Source organism: Gallinula chloropus (assembly GCF_964237585.1).
Source record: "Gallinula chloropus genome assembly, chromosome: 1".
NCBI classification, from domain to species: Eukaryota; Metazoa; Chordata; class Aves; order Gruiformes; family Rallidae; genus Gallinula; species Gallinula chloropus.
The window spans coordinates 18,595,163-18,613,922 of NC_140085.1; the positions used below are offsets into that span (position 1 = coordinate 18,595,163).

The 18,760-nt window shown below is 51.3% G+C and overlaps 1 protein-coding gene across 1 annotated transcript; it reads right to left on the bottom strand.

The window, feature by feature from the left end:
* Positions 1–560: 560 nt before the first annotated feature.
* SGSM3 (small G protein signaling modulator 3) lies at positions 561–18,759 on the bottom strand (the record flags this gene model as incomplete). Its single annotated transcript, XM_084279464.1, has 21 exons — positions 561–1,772; positions 2,185–2,245; positions 3,746–3,868; positions 4,226–4,311; positions 4,634–4,682; positions 5,024–5,094; positions 5,178–5,330; positions 6,592–6,641; positions 7,081–7,135; positions 7,657–7,812; positions 8,109–8,236; positions 11,452–11,506; positions 12,430–12,657; positions 13,292–13,437; positions 13,655–13,850; positions 14,226–14,369; positions 14,622–14,729; positions 14,879–15,087; positions 16,455–16,521; positions 17,453–17,538; positions 18,750–18,759. The coding sequence occupies 21 exons, from the start codon at positions 18,757–18,759 to the stop codon at positions 1,689–1,691; spliced, it is 2,265 nt and encodes a 754-aa protein (XP_084135590.1). The 3' UTR covers positions 561–1,688.
* Between the last annotated feature and the right edge of the window lies 1 nt (position 18,760).

Consider the following 18,760-nt stretch of genomic DNA (forward strand, 5'->3'; position numbering starts at 1 on the left):
AAACCAGAAAAACAAGAAGCTGGCCAGGTGGTGCCTCATCCCTTCTCAGCTGCAGGGAGAGTCCCTGCAACCAGAGGTAGGCCTTATGGTAGGAGAAGCCTCCCCTAGCCCAGCAGCCTGGTCTGGACCCCAGCTGCTCTGGCAGCAAGGGGACATGGCACCCTTCCTTGGCCAGGTGCCAAACTGGAATTGCTGTGACTGAAAACTCACTTTCACATGAGTAAATACCTGCAATTCCCACCCTCCCACAAGCCTGGGCTTCCAAACAGTTCTGTGGTCTGGGCCCTGCTGCTGCCCTACTCTGCAGCAGAGATTCCACCTGCTTGTTTCTGCAGCAGCTCCTTGATGTACAGACCAGGCTGCTGCCTGCCACCGCCTGGCCCTGCTTTCCACCAGCCCCTTTCCCTTCACTAAGGGCCCTCCTCCTGCACAGCTCCTACACCCTCCGAGTTCTGGTCACTTCTTGCTTTTCAGGGTCTCCACTGTGGAGACACAATTGCTCCTGCCCCAGCCGCTCCCTGTCCTGTCAAAAAACAAAGCCAAAGCCCAGCACTCCCAGTATGCAGTTTATTTACAAACCCACCGAATAAAGGAAAGAATCTAGTGTCATTTCACGAGTAGTTTGTGCTCACAGACAAGCGCTTTCAGTAGAAAGTCACAGACTCCATATCCAGAGCCACCACCACAAAGCAGCAATTCTCCACTCCCAACCTGCGTCCCCGCTGCCTCCGCAGGGCGAGGAGGACGAGTTAGTCTCCCTGAGCCAGCTCCAGCCTGAACCCCGTCCTGAGCTACAACAGTGCCAAAATATACACCTTCCTGGAGTTAATTTACAGCTTTTTGGTTAACAGTAAAAATCATCTAGAGACTAAAACGACAGCATGAAACACCTGTTTAGGGGAGAGTGGTTTTTGTCTGCTCCCAGAGGAGACAAGGCCCATCCCCTAAGGCTGTTACAGCAGTACCGGGCCGGTGCAGTTGGGCACCTCTTGTCAACACCCCACACACCAGTGCCAGGGAGGTGGGATGAGACTGATGCTGGTTGCCCCAGCGCCAGGTCAGAGGAACTTGTCCAAGTGCTTCAGGTTTTGCCACCCCTCTCCCCAGCAAATGAGCCCTTGGCTGGCACAGGGGGATGTGCTATCCCTGCTCCGAGTCTCTCACCAGCTTGATGCCACCTGCACCTGCAGCGACACCTGCCAATGGCACCAGCTTTCATGGATCAAAGCCACCCCCAAGGGCTGTCTTCCTCACAGCTACAGCAGCAGACGTGGTCACCCACCCACCCACGCAGATGCTGTCTTGTGTGGCAGCACGGGATGGGTGGTGGGGCCAGACTGCTCCCCCAGGCACTGCTGGGGAGGCAGGGCTGAGACAAGCAGAAGATGGGGACAGCAGAGATGGGGAAGGCTGGGGGGAGGGGACGGGGAGGGGCACTTGTTTTCGTGGCCAGAACACACTTGTCCCTTTGCAGCATCACCCTTGACCATCACCTCCCTCAGGTCTGCAGCTCGGCCTCTTGGCGCTGCTGCCATCCATCCCAGGTGGCCTGCTAGCCCCCCCGAGGGGGACTTTGTCACAGATAGAAGTGGGTGGGGTGGGGGAGGGCAGGGGGTGAGACACGATGGGGGTGGGGGAGAGGAGTGTGCGCCATTGAGAAAGTTCCCCAGGATGGGGCAGGGTGGGGGTCACCCATCTATGTCCCAGCTGAAGAGATGGTGCTTCACAAGCATGTCCTGCACCCCTTCCTTCAGCGGCTTCTTCTCCTTTTCCTGCAGGACGACACAGAGACCCAGGTCAGTACACCTCAGCCAGAAAAGAGGAGCTTGTGTCTGCGGGCAGAGCCCCAGCGCGCTGACATCTCCGTCACCCAGACAGAGCAGCCCCCGGCGCTTCCCACCTCCGCACAGCTGAGCAGGGAGAGGCCCTGCGGTTTGGAGAGCACCAGGGAAGGGAGGGGCCTGCCATTTCCCTCTGCCCTCGCTGGCAGGGACAGGCAGCCCTCTCTGCCAGCGCTGCCACACAGGTCCTGTGCACAGCCTGCCCCGGCAGGGAAAGCAGCTCCATCCACAGCCCCTGGTGCCAGCTCAAGAAGAGACAGGATGGGCTGGAGCACGAAGCCGGGAGACAGAAGTGGTAAGTGAAGCCTGTAGTTGGTGGGGAGAAGAGATGCCAACTACTCACCTCCCTCTTTATTGGCAGCTCCCAGTCCTGAGAGAGGCTGAAGGCAAATTTGCAGAGGACTCTACAATGGAAGAGAGAGATGGTAACACACCCCCAACCCCACACCCCCACTCCCTCCCACGTCACACTTCCGGCCTGTGCCCACAGCTGCCACTCCACAGTGGCGCTGGCTCCTCGCTCGCCCAGGCAGCCCGCCACGCTTGCGAGGATGAAATGCGGTTGGTGTTGAAAGGGCAGCACCAGCCATTCATCCCGTTCCTCCCCCTCCTCTCAGGGCTTCACATCCTGCCAGGCCTAGCCTGGAGAGAAGCTCGAAGATGTGATGTGACTCAAGTGCAACCCCTACAGAGCCTGACCCAGCAGTGCAGGAGGTGCGGGCAGCCCGGGACTGCACAGCTGCGGGCACACGTGGCTGAGGACTGCTGCCCCTGGCAGCGAGGGGCTGCACGTTCCTCTCCTGAAAACAGACCCCTGCCAGTAGCCCCTCAGAGTTTCTGCACACCCCCCTGGCTCCCAGAATTAGCAGAGGTCCCCCGCTGGACCCTGCTCTAAGCAGGGGCTGCAGGCACTGCCTCAGCCCTGTGCCCAGGACAGGGATGCAGAGCTCTGCTCTCCTGGCAACAAGGGCTCAGAGGAAACTCCCGCAGGGGGGGTCTCCTCCAACTCCTGCAGCAGTGAGGGAGCCTGAGCCCACAGGAAGCTGGCTGGGAGAGATGTGACATAAGCCTCCACCTCTGCTCCACACAAACGGGGGCCCAGCCATGAACCAGTCCCACTCACTCAGCTGCGCTGAACTAGCACAACCCCTGTGCTGCATGAAAGCAGCCACAGGCCAGCACAGCGCAGAGGCAGAGGGGACTCCCTCCCCCCCAGCAGCTGGACAAGGAGAACAGGGCAAAGTGTGTACACAGGCTTGCTCCCTGCTAGATGCTCCCACAGGAGCCAGAGGCAACCGGGTGACACGGACAGAAGCATCAACAGGGCTGGAGTGGTGGTGGTTGATCTACATTGCCCTGGGACTGGCTGCGATGTTGCAGAGCACAGGAGGGCCAGAAGCTCAGAGCACGGATGTGTGCCCTGGGCTCCATGTGATGAGCTCTGTGTGAGCTCAGCTGCCTTCAGCCCTGACACTGCTCCCTTGCTCCATTGGGAATGAGACAGTAACCGACACCCTCCTGGCCAGTGACAGACTGTCCTGCCAGCATGTTCCCTGCTCTCTGGACTCGTGGTGGCTGGCTGACCTGGAGAGCAGGGAGCGAAGGCGGCAGTCTCTGCATCAGGATAGGTGCAGTGCAGAGCAGGAGACTGCTGGCAGGCAGCGGCTGCCTGCTTGTCACCACAGCTCCCCAGAAGCCAAGCTCTGCTCTGGGATCAGGCAGGCACTGCACCGCATTAAACTGTCTAGACAGTCACTGCTGCCTCAGCACGCAGAAGGAAATCTCCAGGCAGCCTTCTGCTGCTCACTGGAGAGCGCCCAAAGCCAGCCACAGCGAAGGCCAGGGCCTGCAAGAGGGGGAGGAAACCCATTCCAGACCCTGGCGAGGCCCACGGGCACACTCACCTCAGCTCACATTTGATCTGCACCCATCCGGGACTGCGCAGGAACGACCAGGGATGGAACCACTTCTCCACAGTTTGCAGGCTTGAGCACAGCACCTCCAGCCACAAATGCAGCACCTGCTCGCTGCAGCAATGTAGTAGAGGCAGGTTACCCAGCTGAAGGCAGGGAAATAAGCCCCATGCCTTTGGGACTGTTTTCAGCCCAAGCCTTGACCCCATCCCGCAGTCCTGGTGGGAACAGGATAACCCAGTAAACTTGTGTGAGCCACTCCATGCAGGAAGAGTTACTTCTTCCAGCCTGGAGCCAGGCTGGCGTGATGAACAAGAAAGGAGTGGGTCCCACTCTGTGGCTGCACTGAAGTGGGGAAAAGGACCCTGTGGCCTAAGGTAAATTGAAACAGCTGCTGCCCTTGGGCCCACTCTACCCCCTCCCAAGCTCCTTGCACCCACAAGTCCAGGGTATCAGGTCTAGATTACTCACTTGAGACCAACACAGATGAGGGAACGAAGCTTCACATCCATCTGTGCATGCGCAGCATCGTGTGTCATGTTCACAGCCTGAACTGCCTGCAGAGGGGGAAGACCTGGTTACTGCTGTTCCTGCTTAGCCTGGGCAGCCGTTTCAGCAGCACAGCCAAAGGCTGCCCTGCCCAGGGCCCCCCACCCTCCCCCAGTGCCACTTGCTAGCACCAGAGGGGCTGAGCCTTCCCGATGGCTTTGCTTTCTGCCTTTCCCCCAGCACCTGGCGTATCTACTCCCTCCCGTTAAGGAAGGGCTGGGAGACTCTCGAGCATCTCCCTAGAGATGGGCATCACCGTCCACTGGCCTCCATGGGAAGCTTCCCCACATAAGGAGCTGGGCTCTGGCTGGGTTGGGGGCAACCACTCACCCGGTAAAGCAGTTCCTCCAGAGTGAGGACTTTGCTGTCTTCATCAAGCCTGCAAAGATCACAGCAGAGAACTAGCCAGCTCCAGAGCCACCCTGGGCACATGCAGGCCCTTCCTCCTCTGTACCCCAACAGTTCTCCGGCTACCGCTGGGCCCACAGGTGATCCTGCAGCCGTGAGGGCGCAAGATACAGACCCAGAAGCAAACACAGGAGCCTGGACAAGGGGGCAAGAGCCACCGCCAGCCCAGAGTCAGCACAGGCACAGCAGCCTGCTGACACCACACCCACAGGAGGATGGGAGACCATGACCCTTCCCAAGGTGGGAAGCAGCAGCAGCTTGATGAACGTGCAGGTGTGGGGCACAGACATGGTACGGATAAGGTGGCCTCACCTGTAAGTCTTGCAGAGCACAAGGCGAGAATACACAGAGTCGAAGTCCCGTTCCACTTCTCGGCTCGCAGCCTAACAGGACAGAGGGACAGTCAGAGGACACGCCACCTTACAGCCCCCTCACCCTGCCCTGTGAGAGAACCAAGACATCTCACCTCTTCAATGAACAACCAGGGGTGGCAGGGCCCCCCCAGCAGAGATGGCTTCTTCAATCCATGTTCAAATATGGACTTCAAGGCTGGACACAGTGTCCCTCGCACCAAGTCTGTCACCCCTTCTGTGACTGAGTCATCTCCAGCGATGGAATACTGAGGAACATGAAGAGCCAGCCCTCAGCATCCTAGTGAGGGGGCAGAGCATGGAGGTGGCCCCACACCCGCTCACCTACAGTTTCTCTGCACACACCTCTTCCCCTCCCAGATGCCTACCCGCTCCCCTCCCTTAATCCCTTATGCTCTTGCTGGCTCCTGCATAAGGGACCACATCCAGTGCTCCTCCTCTGGGACTTACTGGAATACCAGGACCTTCACCAGGACCTTGGGTCCTGCCCAGACACCAAACAGGTGACCCCAGCACCACCCTGCCAACACATAGGAACTGCTGCCTTCTGGTGTGCTGCTGGCTGAGCTAACAGAGAGGGACTTACACCGGGGGTCTCTGGGACTCTGTAAGCTGCTAAAAGTCAACACAAATGGGGATAGATGGGAATTCCCTGATCAGGGGGGACATCACTCCAGTGTATCCCCCTGACACACTGAACAGTAATATGCCAAAGTTAGGATCCTCCCTCTTTCCACAGATGGGAGAACTGCTCAGTAGCACCAGGTGTGTTTACACAGAGAACTGATCTACACCTAACGAACCAGCCCTGAGAAGGGGGTGATGAAGCAAATGAGATGTCAACAGTCACATCTCCTAGGGGCTTCTCTTGGGGGTCTCAGGTCAGGTTTTGACCCCTTTCTCACTCACCAAACACTGAGGGGGAGTGGGATAACAAGGTCTTCTCTACTATTGCCTAGGCCAACGGCTGGTGACACTTGTCTCCTATCTGTTACTCCAGCCTGGGGCCATATTGAGGTACCTGCACTAGATATGTGGCATCTCACTGCTGCTGGCTGCAAGACAAACTGGGACAGAGTGCTCCTTTGGGCACAGCTGCTCAGGAGTCCACTGGGGTGACTGCAAAGCGTGAGCAGGATCCACAGGCACAGCCTCAAAGGAGGAGGAGAGCACAGGCAGAAATGCTGCCCAAAGGATGCTGCTGTGCCCCTGCCCATGGCTTTTCCAGCTTTCCCGAAGCTCAGCTCTGGGGTCCTTGCAAGCCCAGGCACCCCACTCAGCCACCCCTTGCAGACCTCTGGGGCACTCATTCTCCACTGGGTCAGCATCAGGAAGTTGAGCAAACAGGATTAGGAAAATAAACTGCCTGATCACATAGCCAGAGAGAGCAGACAGACTCAAGATGGGAAATACATATATTTATAGCTCTTTTCACCTATGTTTTTTCAGTTACATTTCACATGACTCTTTTTAGTTTGTTTGGTTTAATTGTGCCATTTTTTTACTCACCTCTTTGCTCCGCTCATCCAAGATCTCCACAAATTTTGCAGGAAACCAACCTACAAAGAGTGGACAGAGAGGTGAGCCTGACACTGACACTGAGAAACCTCTAACAGACAAGGCCAAAGCTCCATGGAAGCTGAGACTAAATCAGAGTTCATAGGGTCCAACCCCAAAGAAGGAAGCGAGCAGCCTCAAAAATCACAAGAATTAAAAGGCAACTGCAAGAGGAAGCCAATTTCAGGACACTGCCCACGAACAGCAGAGATGACATGCACCCAACCACTCTGTGCCAGGAGGACAGAGCCTAAACTTGCTGTTTGTAAGAAGTAACCAGATGGCTGCACCACTGCTCTCAAACCCTGCTTTAACATTTCTCTTGTCCTTGGCAGGTAACCAGAAAGCCCCTGCTGCAAACATGCCAGAGCAGTTGCTGTGGATAAATGGATGTTCCACATCCAGGCTCACTCTCCCCAGTGCAACCCATCCTGCTCTCACCTCTCAGTCCATTCAGCTCTCCCACCCAACAGTGCTCATCCTTCTGGGAAATGATCTGAAAAACAGGGAGTGGAAAACACTGGCTGAAGAATGCAGTGTGATCATGAGGAACTTCTTCCTTCTCAACTGTTTTGCCAATGTTCACTTCTCACGTGGCCCCGAGCCCTCAAGGGCAAAACACTACTGCAAACACATTACCCCTGTTTACCCCAACTTCAAACGGGACGCCCTTAGCAGTCTTACCAGCAATGGATGCTTTTGCAGTCTTACCAGAGCTTAGTGTGCAGTCTTAAACCAGCACCCAGGCTGGACCAAATCAACCTTTTGCTCAGCTGTACGGCAGCCAGGACAGGGATTTGGTGGCTGCGTTGAGAATGACCCACAAGACAGCACACACAGAACATACCGCCTCATCCCCACGCAGCCCCCAGAAGCACCAGCTGCTTCCCTTAGACTCCTAACTGAGCTCTGAGCTGATCTCCTCCCTTCTTTCCCTGCAATAGAGGCAGCGCAGCATCCCAAGTAAGTTGGGTCTGCATGGTCTCGGCCTGGTCCCTGTCTCACAGGCTGACGCACCGTGATGATGTCATTCTTGCGGAAGCCCAGCTCGTCGTCATCGTGGCGCTCGAAGTCCAGCAGCGCCTTGGCTCGCCGTCGTCGGTTGCGTGAACAGGCCACGTAGTTCTCGTGGTCCCGCTGGTGGCTCTCCATGCTGTAGTCTGGGGTCAGATCCTAGCACGCACGTGGATGAAGATCAAAGGCACATAAAGCAACAGATGACTCCCAACTCATCTGCCAAATCTTGTGTGCCCCTTTTCCCAACCCTCTTCCTGCTCCTAACAGGCGGACAACCTCCCAGCACAGCCCTCCTCCAGCAAGGAGCCCTCCTCCATCCTCCACTTGCTAGACCTGGAATGCTCTTCCTGAAGCCTACACTCCAGGAGCACTGGACAGCCCTGTCCCGCAGCAGCCACTCAACGCTCACGCCTGGAGCACACAGCAGTGCAGACAGAGCTGTTCCCACTCACAATGCTGCAGTTCTTGGGATCCACACGCTGGAAGTGCCGCGCCACCTGGACAATGGCCTCACGCAGGTCAGCGACCAGCTCTGTCTGCTTGATGTTCTTGGCTTTCAGTGCCTCCAGATCGTCATCACCTGGGGGAGCCCACACAGCCAGAGGGAAGGCGAGGGAAGGACAACAGGTATAAGGTAATTATGTTTTTGTTAACATTAGAAATCACTGATTCTGCAGAAATTAAACCAGCCTGACATCAGAAGTGCCCACGCTAGGGTAGGTGCTCATTGCCAATCTCTTCAATAACATAAACAGTCAGAGTGCTGTTGGTTATCTCAGATTTTCAGGAGCTGGTGCTGCAAACCACACGTGGAGCTGGAAGATGCCATCTTTGATCTGTTCAGACAACTCAGACTACCAAGGCACTGTCTACTGCTTTAGAGAAGTGCCTACACAGCATACAGACAGCTGAATGGTGGGACACTTAACTAGGGAACTGAAAAAGTTCTCTTAAAGTGAAGTTATCTTGACACAGCTTCTCACTGAACTACTGATTTTTGTATTCCTCACAGAGGCTTGAAAAAGATCTGAAAAAAACCAAGACAGCCCATTTTACTGTGTCAGTCTAGCAGGCAGAGCCATGGCATGAAAGCTGCCATCTACTGAAGACCTTGACCTCCCCAAGAGCCAGGTATCAAAAGTTTTGGGTGTATAAAAATGGTCACAGGTACAAAGTAAAAGTTAGCAAAGCATCTTTCAATGGTCACTAATTCCCCTGGGAGTTTTGATTGAAAAGATTAGTACTAATTTGAACAAATTAGTACTTTGTTTATCTTCTAACAGCATTACAGAAACCAATATGAATAAAACGTGGCAGCTCTAAAAGCCTGAGTTTATTGAAAAGTGATTAACAGGATCTTTTAATTAAAATTAAAAGGCCTAAACTTTAACAACAGTTAAACTTTAAGAACCCTAATTAAAAGGGCCAAAACTTTAACAACATCAATAGAAGCAGAAAATTAAGATTTAAAATTATTTTTATAATTTTCTATTTTCTAAATTAAGTTATTAAAGAATCAGAAACAGAGCTTAAGGAAAACTGAACTTTGCTTCTGGACTAGAAAGCTTGTAGGGCATACTCACTCCCAGCCCAAGCAAGGCAAATTAACCAGACCTCCTCCTCAGTGGCCAGGGGTAGGTCACAGAGCACGTAAGAAGTCTCACTACAGCTCACGTAGATGGTGGGGATTCCCAGAACGTTCATGTTGCTAAAACAGAATGTGACTAAAGAAGAAACTACTCAACCACAGCCAGCTCGTGGGCTGCCCTCGTTTACACAGATCATTGATTCTTTCTGTCATCATTCAGTCCCTTCTGGCCAGAAAACTGTGCTCCTCTCTCTGTGCTCTGATCAATCCCATCCAAACGCAAGCAGGAGATACAGGAAGCAAGTTCCACACTCTCACCCCTTAGAATCTACACCACAGAGAGGAAACAAACATGGTTTCCACCAGATTCACCTCACTGCACCTGACAGGCCTGCATGGAGATTTCCAAAACAGGAAACCAGTGGAGGATCAGCCACACATGAGGAGGCTGAAAGAAATCTGGTCCAACTCCTTGAATCTCAGCTGACCAACCTGATCTAGCATGAGCGAGAATCTGGCTTTGAATAGGACAGGTTGGACCTGGAGGTCCCTTCCAAACAGTGCTCCTGTGATTCTACATCTACTGTCCAGGTCACCACTAAATCTACACCTGAAGAAATAAGAATTAAGTTCTAGGTAAGTTCTTATTCTCACTCAGCTGAGGGCTATGTAGTGGTGCTATGCAATAACCATCACAGCCAGATGACTTTACACTGAAGGGTGACTGACAGTTCCCACTGTAAGGTAAATTCATCACATCCAAGCTTTCCTTGCCCTCACTTGGGTTGAAGTTTTCCATTTGGGTCATCTGCTGCAGGATGAAAACTTCTCTATTTTAACCAATGTTTTAATTACTAAGAATAGTATTAGCTAAAAACCATGTCAGTTGCTGTACAGAAGCCCCACTGAAAAAAGAAAACACTATCAATCATCTCAGTTCTATGACTGATACATTTTGAAGCTTGATCTTAAAATTTATCTTTGTGCATGGGTATAACTCACTATCACTGTCCCAAAACTACTCACACTTGGCCAAGGAGACTGAGGCAGGAGAAAGATGCATTTGGCAGCTCAGTTCCCTGCTGGTTCTGTCCGTACCGGCTCCACCATAACGTTGCATACAAGAGGTCTGAGTTTAGGTTGCACAAGCAACTTTTCCTGCATTTCTTCACTTCTGCATGCTTGACTTTACAGCTTCATGGTCCTCTACCATGATTTTTATATGTAATACTTTATATGCTTGCAGCAAGCCTGTGACAACATATCAGCTTCCCAGACAACATCAGAAATACTCTTCTCTGAAAAGACCAGTTTTAGATTTATTCAGGCCACTTCAACCACAACAGGAACACTGTTTGCACCCCGTAGATTCAGTGTGCTGTATCCCTCCAGAAAAACAATTTCTGTGGTGAGATGTGGCAATTTCAAGAAAGCAAACCAGTTGCAAGGAAAGTGATGACAGCAAGGCTTGCAATAGAAAGGGGTGTTATGGAGTCACAGAAGTAGGTTACTTTCAAACCCGTGCCCAGCCTATTCCAGCTGTGTGCTGTCTGGGTGTATGCTGGCTTAGCTCATAAACAAAGAAAATTAAGACTCTGAAGTGTTTACACTGAACTCCTGGAATAAGGGGGAACATCAGTGATGTTTGCATTTATAAATTTTGATGGGTGACACAGTGGACCACCCTGCCCTGTCACAGATCTTCAGAGATGTCACTGAAGTGAGCAGAGGAAGAACAGGAGAGTCCAACACCCAGCCTGCAGCCTGCCCATGATTTGCCAGAAAATGTGTCTGAGCTGTCAGGGCAGGAAGATTGTTCTAGCTGGGCTGAGCTGCAACTCACTGTCAGTCACCATTTAAAGACTGTCTAACCTAAAATCCATTTTCTAAGCTAACCTTTTAAATACCTCACCATCCCTGGAGGTATTTGAAAGGCATGTAGATGTTGTGCTTGAGGACATAGTCTAGAGGTGCACTAGGCAGGGCTAGGCTGTGGTTGGACTCAGTGATCTTAAATGTCTCTTCCCACCTGACTCTATGATTCTATCAAAGTGACTTAAGTAGAAAAACTGCACTTCTTCCCCCTCACCCTTCAGATCAGGCTCCCTCCTCTCCCTCTGTCCCAGTGTCGTCCTGCTTTGCTCACCCCCTCTGTCCCAGGCTGCTATATCCATCAACACCAGTGAAAGGCACAGGACTGTCCTTACCAAAAAGCAGAGAGGTGATGCCAGATTTCCTGCGTTGCGTCCTGCGTCGCACCACCTGAGGGAGTGGGAAGAGAGAGAACAAAGTGCCCTCGTTAGGAGGATGCTGGAAATAAACCACAGCGACCCTCCATGCAGGTCAGCACTGGGCAAGGGGTGCAGACAGCCACCGCTGGGAGGGGCAGGCAAGCGAGCGGGCAGTTTAGACAGGAGCTGTTCTGGTTCTAACACAATGAATCAGCTCTACTGCTTGATCTGCTCCATGTGCAGTGGGTAATTTATAGCTCAGCTATTATGAAAGCATAACCGAAGGTCAAGAATCAGTGAATAATTTTAGTTCTGATTCTGCTTGTTGCCAAAAGCAGTTCCACATGTAATTATATATAGATTTCTAAGTGGACGCCTACTACTTTTTAGAATTGCAGGAATGTCTTGTGATTAGCACACAAGAGCTTCAGGAATGTCTGTTCCACACAGGCTTGACAAGCAGGAACTACTACCTCCGCAACTGCCAGCTGTACTCAAAGGTTACACACAGGTTCATCTTTTTTATTCAGCTTCTGAAAGGCTGCTGCTGTTTCCTGACTCTACCTTCTAGAGTTATTTTAGTGTATCAGTTTCTTACTGATGGATTAGCTCCAGTTTCTACTCTGCATGATCCAAGCAAATTTTGCCAGAAGCATATGTTGTTTCTTTTAGTTTCCATTAATAAAATGCATCACTTTCATTATTACTCTTATTAATAATTACAATCGGTGTCAATATCCCTTTCACCCGTGGATTTATCAGCCAGGACAGATCTGGCAGCGTTTCTCCCCCTCGCTTCCCAACACCTTTTCTCCACTGGATGACACAGTCATCCTGAAGCCAAAATCCTCTCAAAGGGGAGGACGGCTCACTCACAAACAGCAGCTGGGAGGGGGCAGGGAAGAGAACGGTAAAAAGGAAGCAGCAGAGACAAACGTGACTCTGCGCACTCACTTTGGATAAACTGTTGACAGTGGTGGTGGAGTTGAGCAGCTGCCCTTGGTCAGCAATGAGGTAGGCAAAGTGTTTCCGACGCTGGGTCTCCACCGCCACATCTGTCAGCGAGCCAGCCACGCGCATGGCCTCCCGCAGCAACACGTCTGCATCGTCAATCTGGCTCGGGATGTCCGAGAGCGTGTTGAAGATTGAGGCAGAGTTCTCAGACTGGATTAGCTCATCCTCCTGCAACGACACAGTCATTTTGACACAGAACAGTGAGCACAACATGGGGACAGGGGAATGGACGCTGCTCAGTCTCACACATGGCAGAGTGCCTACCATGTCAGTGTGCTCCACCTTCCCCTCGCTCCCACCAGGCTCACCCTTGCCCTTCACACAGCAAGCTGAGCCACAAAACCATTTTTCCCATTAAAAGAAAAAGATCAGGTGGTTAAATGTAAGCTGGCCAAATGAAATGCAGTCAGCACAATGCTAGCTAATATTTTGGGAGTGTTCAACGGTGCCATCAAAAGCTTCCCAGATGACCACAACCTCAGCTTTGTATCTCTGCTCTTACTGCAAAATCAAGAAATACCTTGATTTCGGTAAGATGGACCCTTGGGTTTGCATATAGACTGAATAGATGGGGGCAGCTAATGGTCTTTAATTGAGGGAACAAATGAGGTAGTCAGGGGAAAAACCAGTCCCTGAATCCTGAAGTGCCTTGGAAACTTCACAGCTCCCCATGGGCAGGATGTCATCTTCCCCAGCACATCCCCAAACTGCACACTGGAAGTGGATACAAATCCTTTTTTTCCCTAAAACTCAGAATTAAACATCAAAGTACTACAAAGGAGGAAGAGGAGGTGGGAATTACCTTCATACTGAGCATGCCCAAAGTGAGCTGAAACAGCACCAGAGAGCCCTGGTAGAAGAAGAGGTCCCAAATACGTAGCAGCAGCTTGATGTGGACAACACTAGCAAAAGAGGTGAGGAACCAGTGCAAGGTGATCAAGGAGAGCTCTGTGAATAAAAACACAGGAAAGAAACATGACAAGGGAAGCCAGGCAACCTGTGAAGATGGATTCTCCTAAGCACCCTCCTCCCAACTCAAAGATGACCAGTACTAGGAGGTTTGCTCCTAAGCCCTGCTGCTCTCACTTTGTGAAACAAACCAAATAATTTCAGCCTGTGCTCCATCCTGGCAAGAAAAGCTATTGTTTCTAGGGCATGCTTTTACCAATGTCGTGCTCCTGGAGCAGCTTGTCCAGACGGGGCAAGTACTGCACGATGAGCTGCCGCAGGACACGCTGGTCAGTCTGCACGCCCAACAGGGTGGTGCTGAAGTAGGAGGCAGGAACCAATTCCTCGATGATAGCACACATCATCCAGAAGGCATCTTCTTCCTCCAAGAAGAGCAGCAGAGAGGCAGCCACCTGGGATTTAAGGAAGAAGTACTGCATGTTCTAAGTGGAACAAAATTCTTGCCCCACTCCCTCCCATGGAGAGATGGACTGCTATCTAGGTGACCAACATCATCTTTCCTCTGCAGCAGCTCTCCTGCAGTCTTCCACTGAAGTGATTTCTCAGTGTAATGCCTGTCCCTCCCCAACACATGGACTGAATTCTTCAACATCTCTGGACACAAGGTGCTACTCTGCTCTCCTCTCTCTCTAAGAAAAATGTTCCATGTGGAAGGGATTTCCCTTCAGCTCATCTGGAGGCTGCAGTGTCTGGCAGCACTGCCCTGGTGCAGCACAGCCCCCACAGACAAAACGATCCCTCTCAAAGACACTCTGAAAGCAGGTTACCATGCCAGTGCCTTGGCAGTATCCAATATCTGGGTAGAGCCAAGCAAGTCCCCGTAGGATCCTGCGCAGCCGTGGCACCCCGATGCTGTTCATATTGGAGAAGCAGGCGTTGCTGGGCATCGTGCGGAGCAAATCCTTTTCAATCTGTAAGACAACCATAAGCAAGGACAGACAGGGTCAGCTGCCAGCACCTGAACAACTGCTGCACAGTTGCTATTCTGACATAATGAAGGAGAAATATGCCCAACAGGACTAAGCTTTAGCAGGATTTGACCACACATGTCCTCTCAACTGTTGCTGCTACAGGTGTCAGGCTTCCTCTTCACCCTTAGACAGCCAATCTTGCCCTTCTCCCTGTTCCCTTGTGCCCCATTAACACCAGGCAGTATCTCCTACCTGTTTGGCAGCAATGGTTTCATCATTAGAGCTGTTTTTCACAATATCCCGATATGACATCTCTGAATTCCTCTTCTTCTGCAAGGCTCCCGACAGACGCATCCACAGCTGGGGCGACAGGGTGAACAGAGATAGGAAAAGTCACTAAGACAGCCACAGAAAGCCAGAGTCTTGCATCCTCTCAACCAAGAGGAAGCGGTCTCACTCCACTCTTACACCAGGCAGGACACCCTGCCCAGAAGAGGCAGCACTCTCACCTGCGGTCTCATGCTATGTGGGATGCCGGCCAGCACCAGGGAGCGCAGCTTGTCTGAATGCGGTAGGGTGACCTCAATCTTGTCCCAGGTAAGGTCGCCCACGTCATGGTTGTGTGTGAATTCCAGGTGAGCCTGCCACTTGAGCCTCTGCTGTGGCTCCTCTGTCAGTGGGAGCCGCAGAAGCTTGCTGGAGTTTGGCTCTGAAGCATCTGCCTCAGCAGAGAGAAGGGAAAAAAATAGAGACAAATGAGAGAGGGAACAGGAGAGGGAACGAACACAGGGAAAGTAGGATGGATATCTGAAGAAAACACATTAAAAACATTCACATCTTCCAGCTAGAGCACAGAATGGCAAAACTTTGTTTCTAACTGTCTTCTTCATGCAGCAAACTTTATGGTTATAAGCAAAAGGTGCTGGAGCCTTGAGAACTAAGAAGTTGTCAGCAGGCCTCTAGCCTCTACTTACTCATGATTTAGTGCATAGTGTGGCTGGAATTAAACAAGACCCTGACAGCAACCATCCGGTTGGGTTTTGTGAGGATCTGAAAGTCAGGCTGACATAGCAAGCCTGAGGGGTGGCAAGCAGAAGCTATACGCTCACACAAGTAACGAGGGATACTGAATCACCAAAAAGAAGCTTTAACAGGGACCTTTCCAAATTCACAATGAGAGCACCTTAACCCGAGGCTGGCTTTCTAAAATAGACACTTTAACACGAGTACAGGTTTGACATAAGACACCCTGTCCTTCATCATCCCAATAATACAGTCCACATCCTTCCGCTGACTTTATAATGCACAAGTCTATCCAATGTTCTGGTTGAAGAAAATTGCTGTGTCCTGTCCTCATCTCCAGATCACTGCTTCAAAGACGATCCTCTATGACTCAAAGGTGCCTCTGGGCACACATGGAAACAACTTCTGCTTTTGCACTGTGTGGCCTGAGCCCTGGAATGTACACTCAGAGCATATAAAGTGACTCCTACATCCCCCGCTCCTCTCTCTTCCTCTCTGCAAAGGCAGCCAGCTGTTGCAGTTCAGTGCCCAGCTGCAACAGGTCTCCATGCCTCCTCCTATTTTCTCTCCTGTCTCTGTATCTTGCAGAAAAACTAGCCTGTGGGATTGCTCCTAGAATTTGCCAAGCTGCTGGGATGGGTAGAACACGTATTGCTGCCACTCACCTTGTCTGTGAGGTTTTTCAAGAGGCAGCTCATGTGCCTGCTGTTGGTGCTTACAGTGCTGTTGACCACAACAGACACTCCACTATTAACTGGGAAAGATGCCCTTCCCCAGCATGCAGCTGCTAATGGAAGTGATAACTTCCTCTTAACTTTCCTCTTGCCCACAAACACAAGCAAAAGGGGATGGAAACAATTCAGCTGAATATCTTATGCTCCAGACTCCTGTAAGGTCATCACATCTAATGTACAGCCCTTTGTTACAATGGTAGGACACAGAAAGATGATGGTGGGTGAGAAGATGAGACCTAGGAAAGAATGGTCACAAAACCACCCTGCTGTAGTTGGAAGGGCTGGATGTGGGACACAATGGAACTGGGAGAGATGGGACTGACTTTACCTTCCTTATCAACTCGGAAGCCAAATTCATCGTAGTGGAACTCTGGCTGCTCAATGGATTCTTCTTTCTGGGGGAAACAGAAAGAACACAGACATGTAGATACTGCCCCATCCTACTTCGTCTACACCGTGCCCTCTGGGCAACTATAGTCCCTTTTACTTTTGATCCCTCCCACAACTCCCAGCTAGGGAGTGTGCAATTCCCATTTTGGCGTCTCCATGAAAGTTGGGAAGCCCTGCTTTCTCACCTGCCCAGATTTTTTTCTCCAAGCAATCCCTTTTCCAGCAGGGTTTGAGTGCAGCATCATATCAAGATCAGAACTTCCCATCTGGAGGGGCATGCAGCCCTCCTCATGGACTGAGGAATCCAGCTACAGTGGTCTCGACTGCACCTCTAATACCCAGTAGTCCTCTGTTACCTCTGTACACCCAAAGCAAATCCAAAACTCCTGCCTACAGACACCTTTCCCCCCTTGCAAGCCCATCCACCCCTCCTGTGGGGTCTCTTGCAAGCACTGTGCCAGGGCAGCACCCAAGAAGCATGTGTCTATCATAGCTCTGCAGTAAGCTTTCATCTGCTTCACTGTGCTCAGCTGCCTCCAGCAAACACTGTGGGTAAGTTATGAAATTCCACAGCTGCTTCCTTCCTTCCTGCTCTGCCCACCTGGTGACAAGTCTTGAGGCTAGCGTTTCCTGCCATGCACAAGCCATCCAGAGTAGCTTGATGGTGACAGAGTCTCCCTGAGGGTGTCAACATTTGTACAGTGGAGCAACAGTTGCAAAACAGCAGGGCAATAACTCACACAAGTTTCTTCGTGCTCTGTAAGACCCTCTTGCAAGAGCCAGGGTGCAGCCACAAAACACATGAAGATTAAGTAGCAAACAAGTGCCCACAACCAAACCACTGGAGGAAGAGTGCATCCTTTTCCTGGTGACCCCCTTTTCACAGGTCCCTTTACTTCTGTAGCCAGAGAACACCCCCCCTGCCCCACGCCGTACCTGTGTGTACCTTGCGAGGATCTCCTGGGGCCAAATGCTGGGAGTTAGTGCTGAGAAGGGACCCCCAGCAGCGGGAGTGTGATGGCCTAAACACAGAGAGATCAACACAGAGCACTGAAAACAAGCAGTTTGCTGCTATTGCTACTCCAGACATTGAGGCAGCTCACCCCTTCATCAAGGAAACAAGTAATTTCAGATGGTTTTGTCCCTAATACTGAGTAAAAGAAGCAGAAAGGCCAAATGGAGTTCCCTCTAAGGAAGGGACTTTTAGGGAAGAGAAATACTTCCATGGCATCATGTGGTCTTTATTCTGCTTGGAAAAGCTGTGCTTTCAGTGCCAAGCCAGGGGAACTACTAAAAAAAAATACTGTTATGGAGAACTAAGTGCCTTCCATGGAGGCACTGGCCCCAGCAGCAGCACTCCAGAGTTCCCTGAAATTTTGTCACCAAAGCACCAAAATGGGAAATCAGAGCCCTCATCAAGATGCTCAGCTGGTCCCTTTACTCCAGAAGGGCTGTGATATTGTCAGACGATGTACAGAGTGCTGCAGCAATGGAAGTATGCCTGCCATCTTAGTCTTTAAAGCTCAAGATAAGAACCTTTCTAGTCTCAGGTAGTGTCCCACTGGATAGCTTCTCTTGGAATAAAAGCAGACACCAAGCTTTGTAACTGAAGCAGATATGGAAGTCCCAGGTCCTCAACTGTGTACATCACCAAAGGAAAGGTTTACCTGGCTTTGAAGTATAGTCTCCCTCCAGGACACAATAACCAGCTGGACCAGGAAGGAAGGCTTAAACAAAAATATGGGTTGGGAGAGTTGGCCAGTCTAAGAAGAAGACCTAGTTTCAGTAAATTTCAGTAATCCCCAGTTGAACTCCAGTAATTCTTCAGCCTTCTGCTTACCCTAGAGCTACCACCCTATAGAAGAAAATCTCTCAGGTCAGTAAGGAGCCACCCATTCTGGGGTGAATCTTGGGAGAGCAGAACCAAGTGAAGCATGGCAAATGGGAAAGGCAGACTACATTTCAGCCTCCTCCTTCCTCTCCATTCAATGGCTGAAGCAGCTTCTGAAGGCTTCAGCACTGGGTAAAAGAAGGAACCGAGGTCATCCTGAGTGAATGAATGAGTCTTTGGGTCACAAAGAATGGGGCGGTTTCCTTACCACTAGTTTGATCAGACAGCAGGCTAATGTCAAGAATGGCTCCTGGAACCACTAACTGTATTTTACTAAGTTGCAGCAAAAGAAAAAACAACCAACCAATCAAGAAGGTGCTGTGTCTACTTCTGTCTGCTCACCTGACATCATG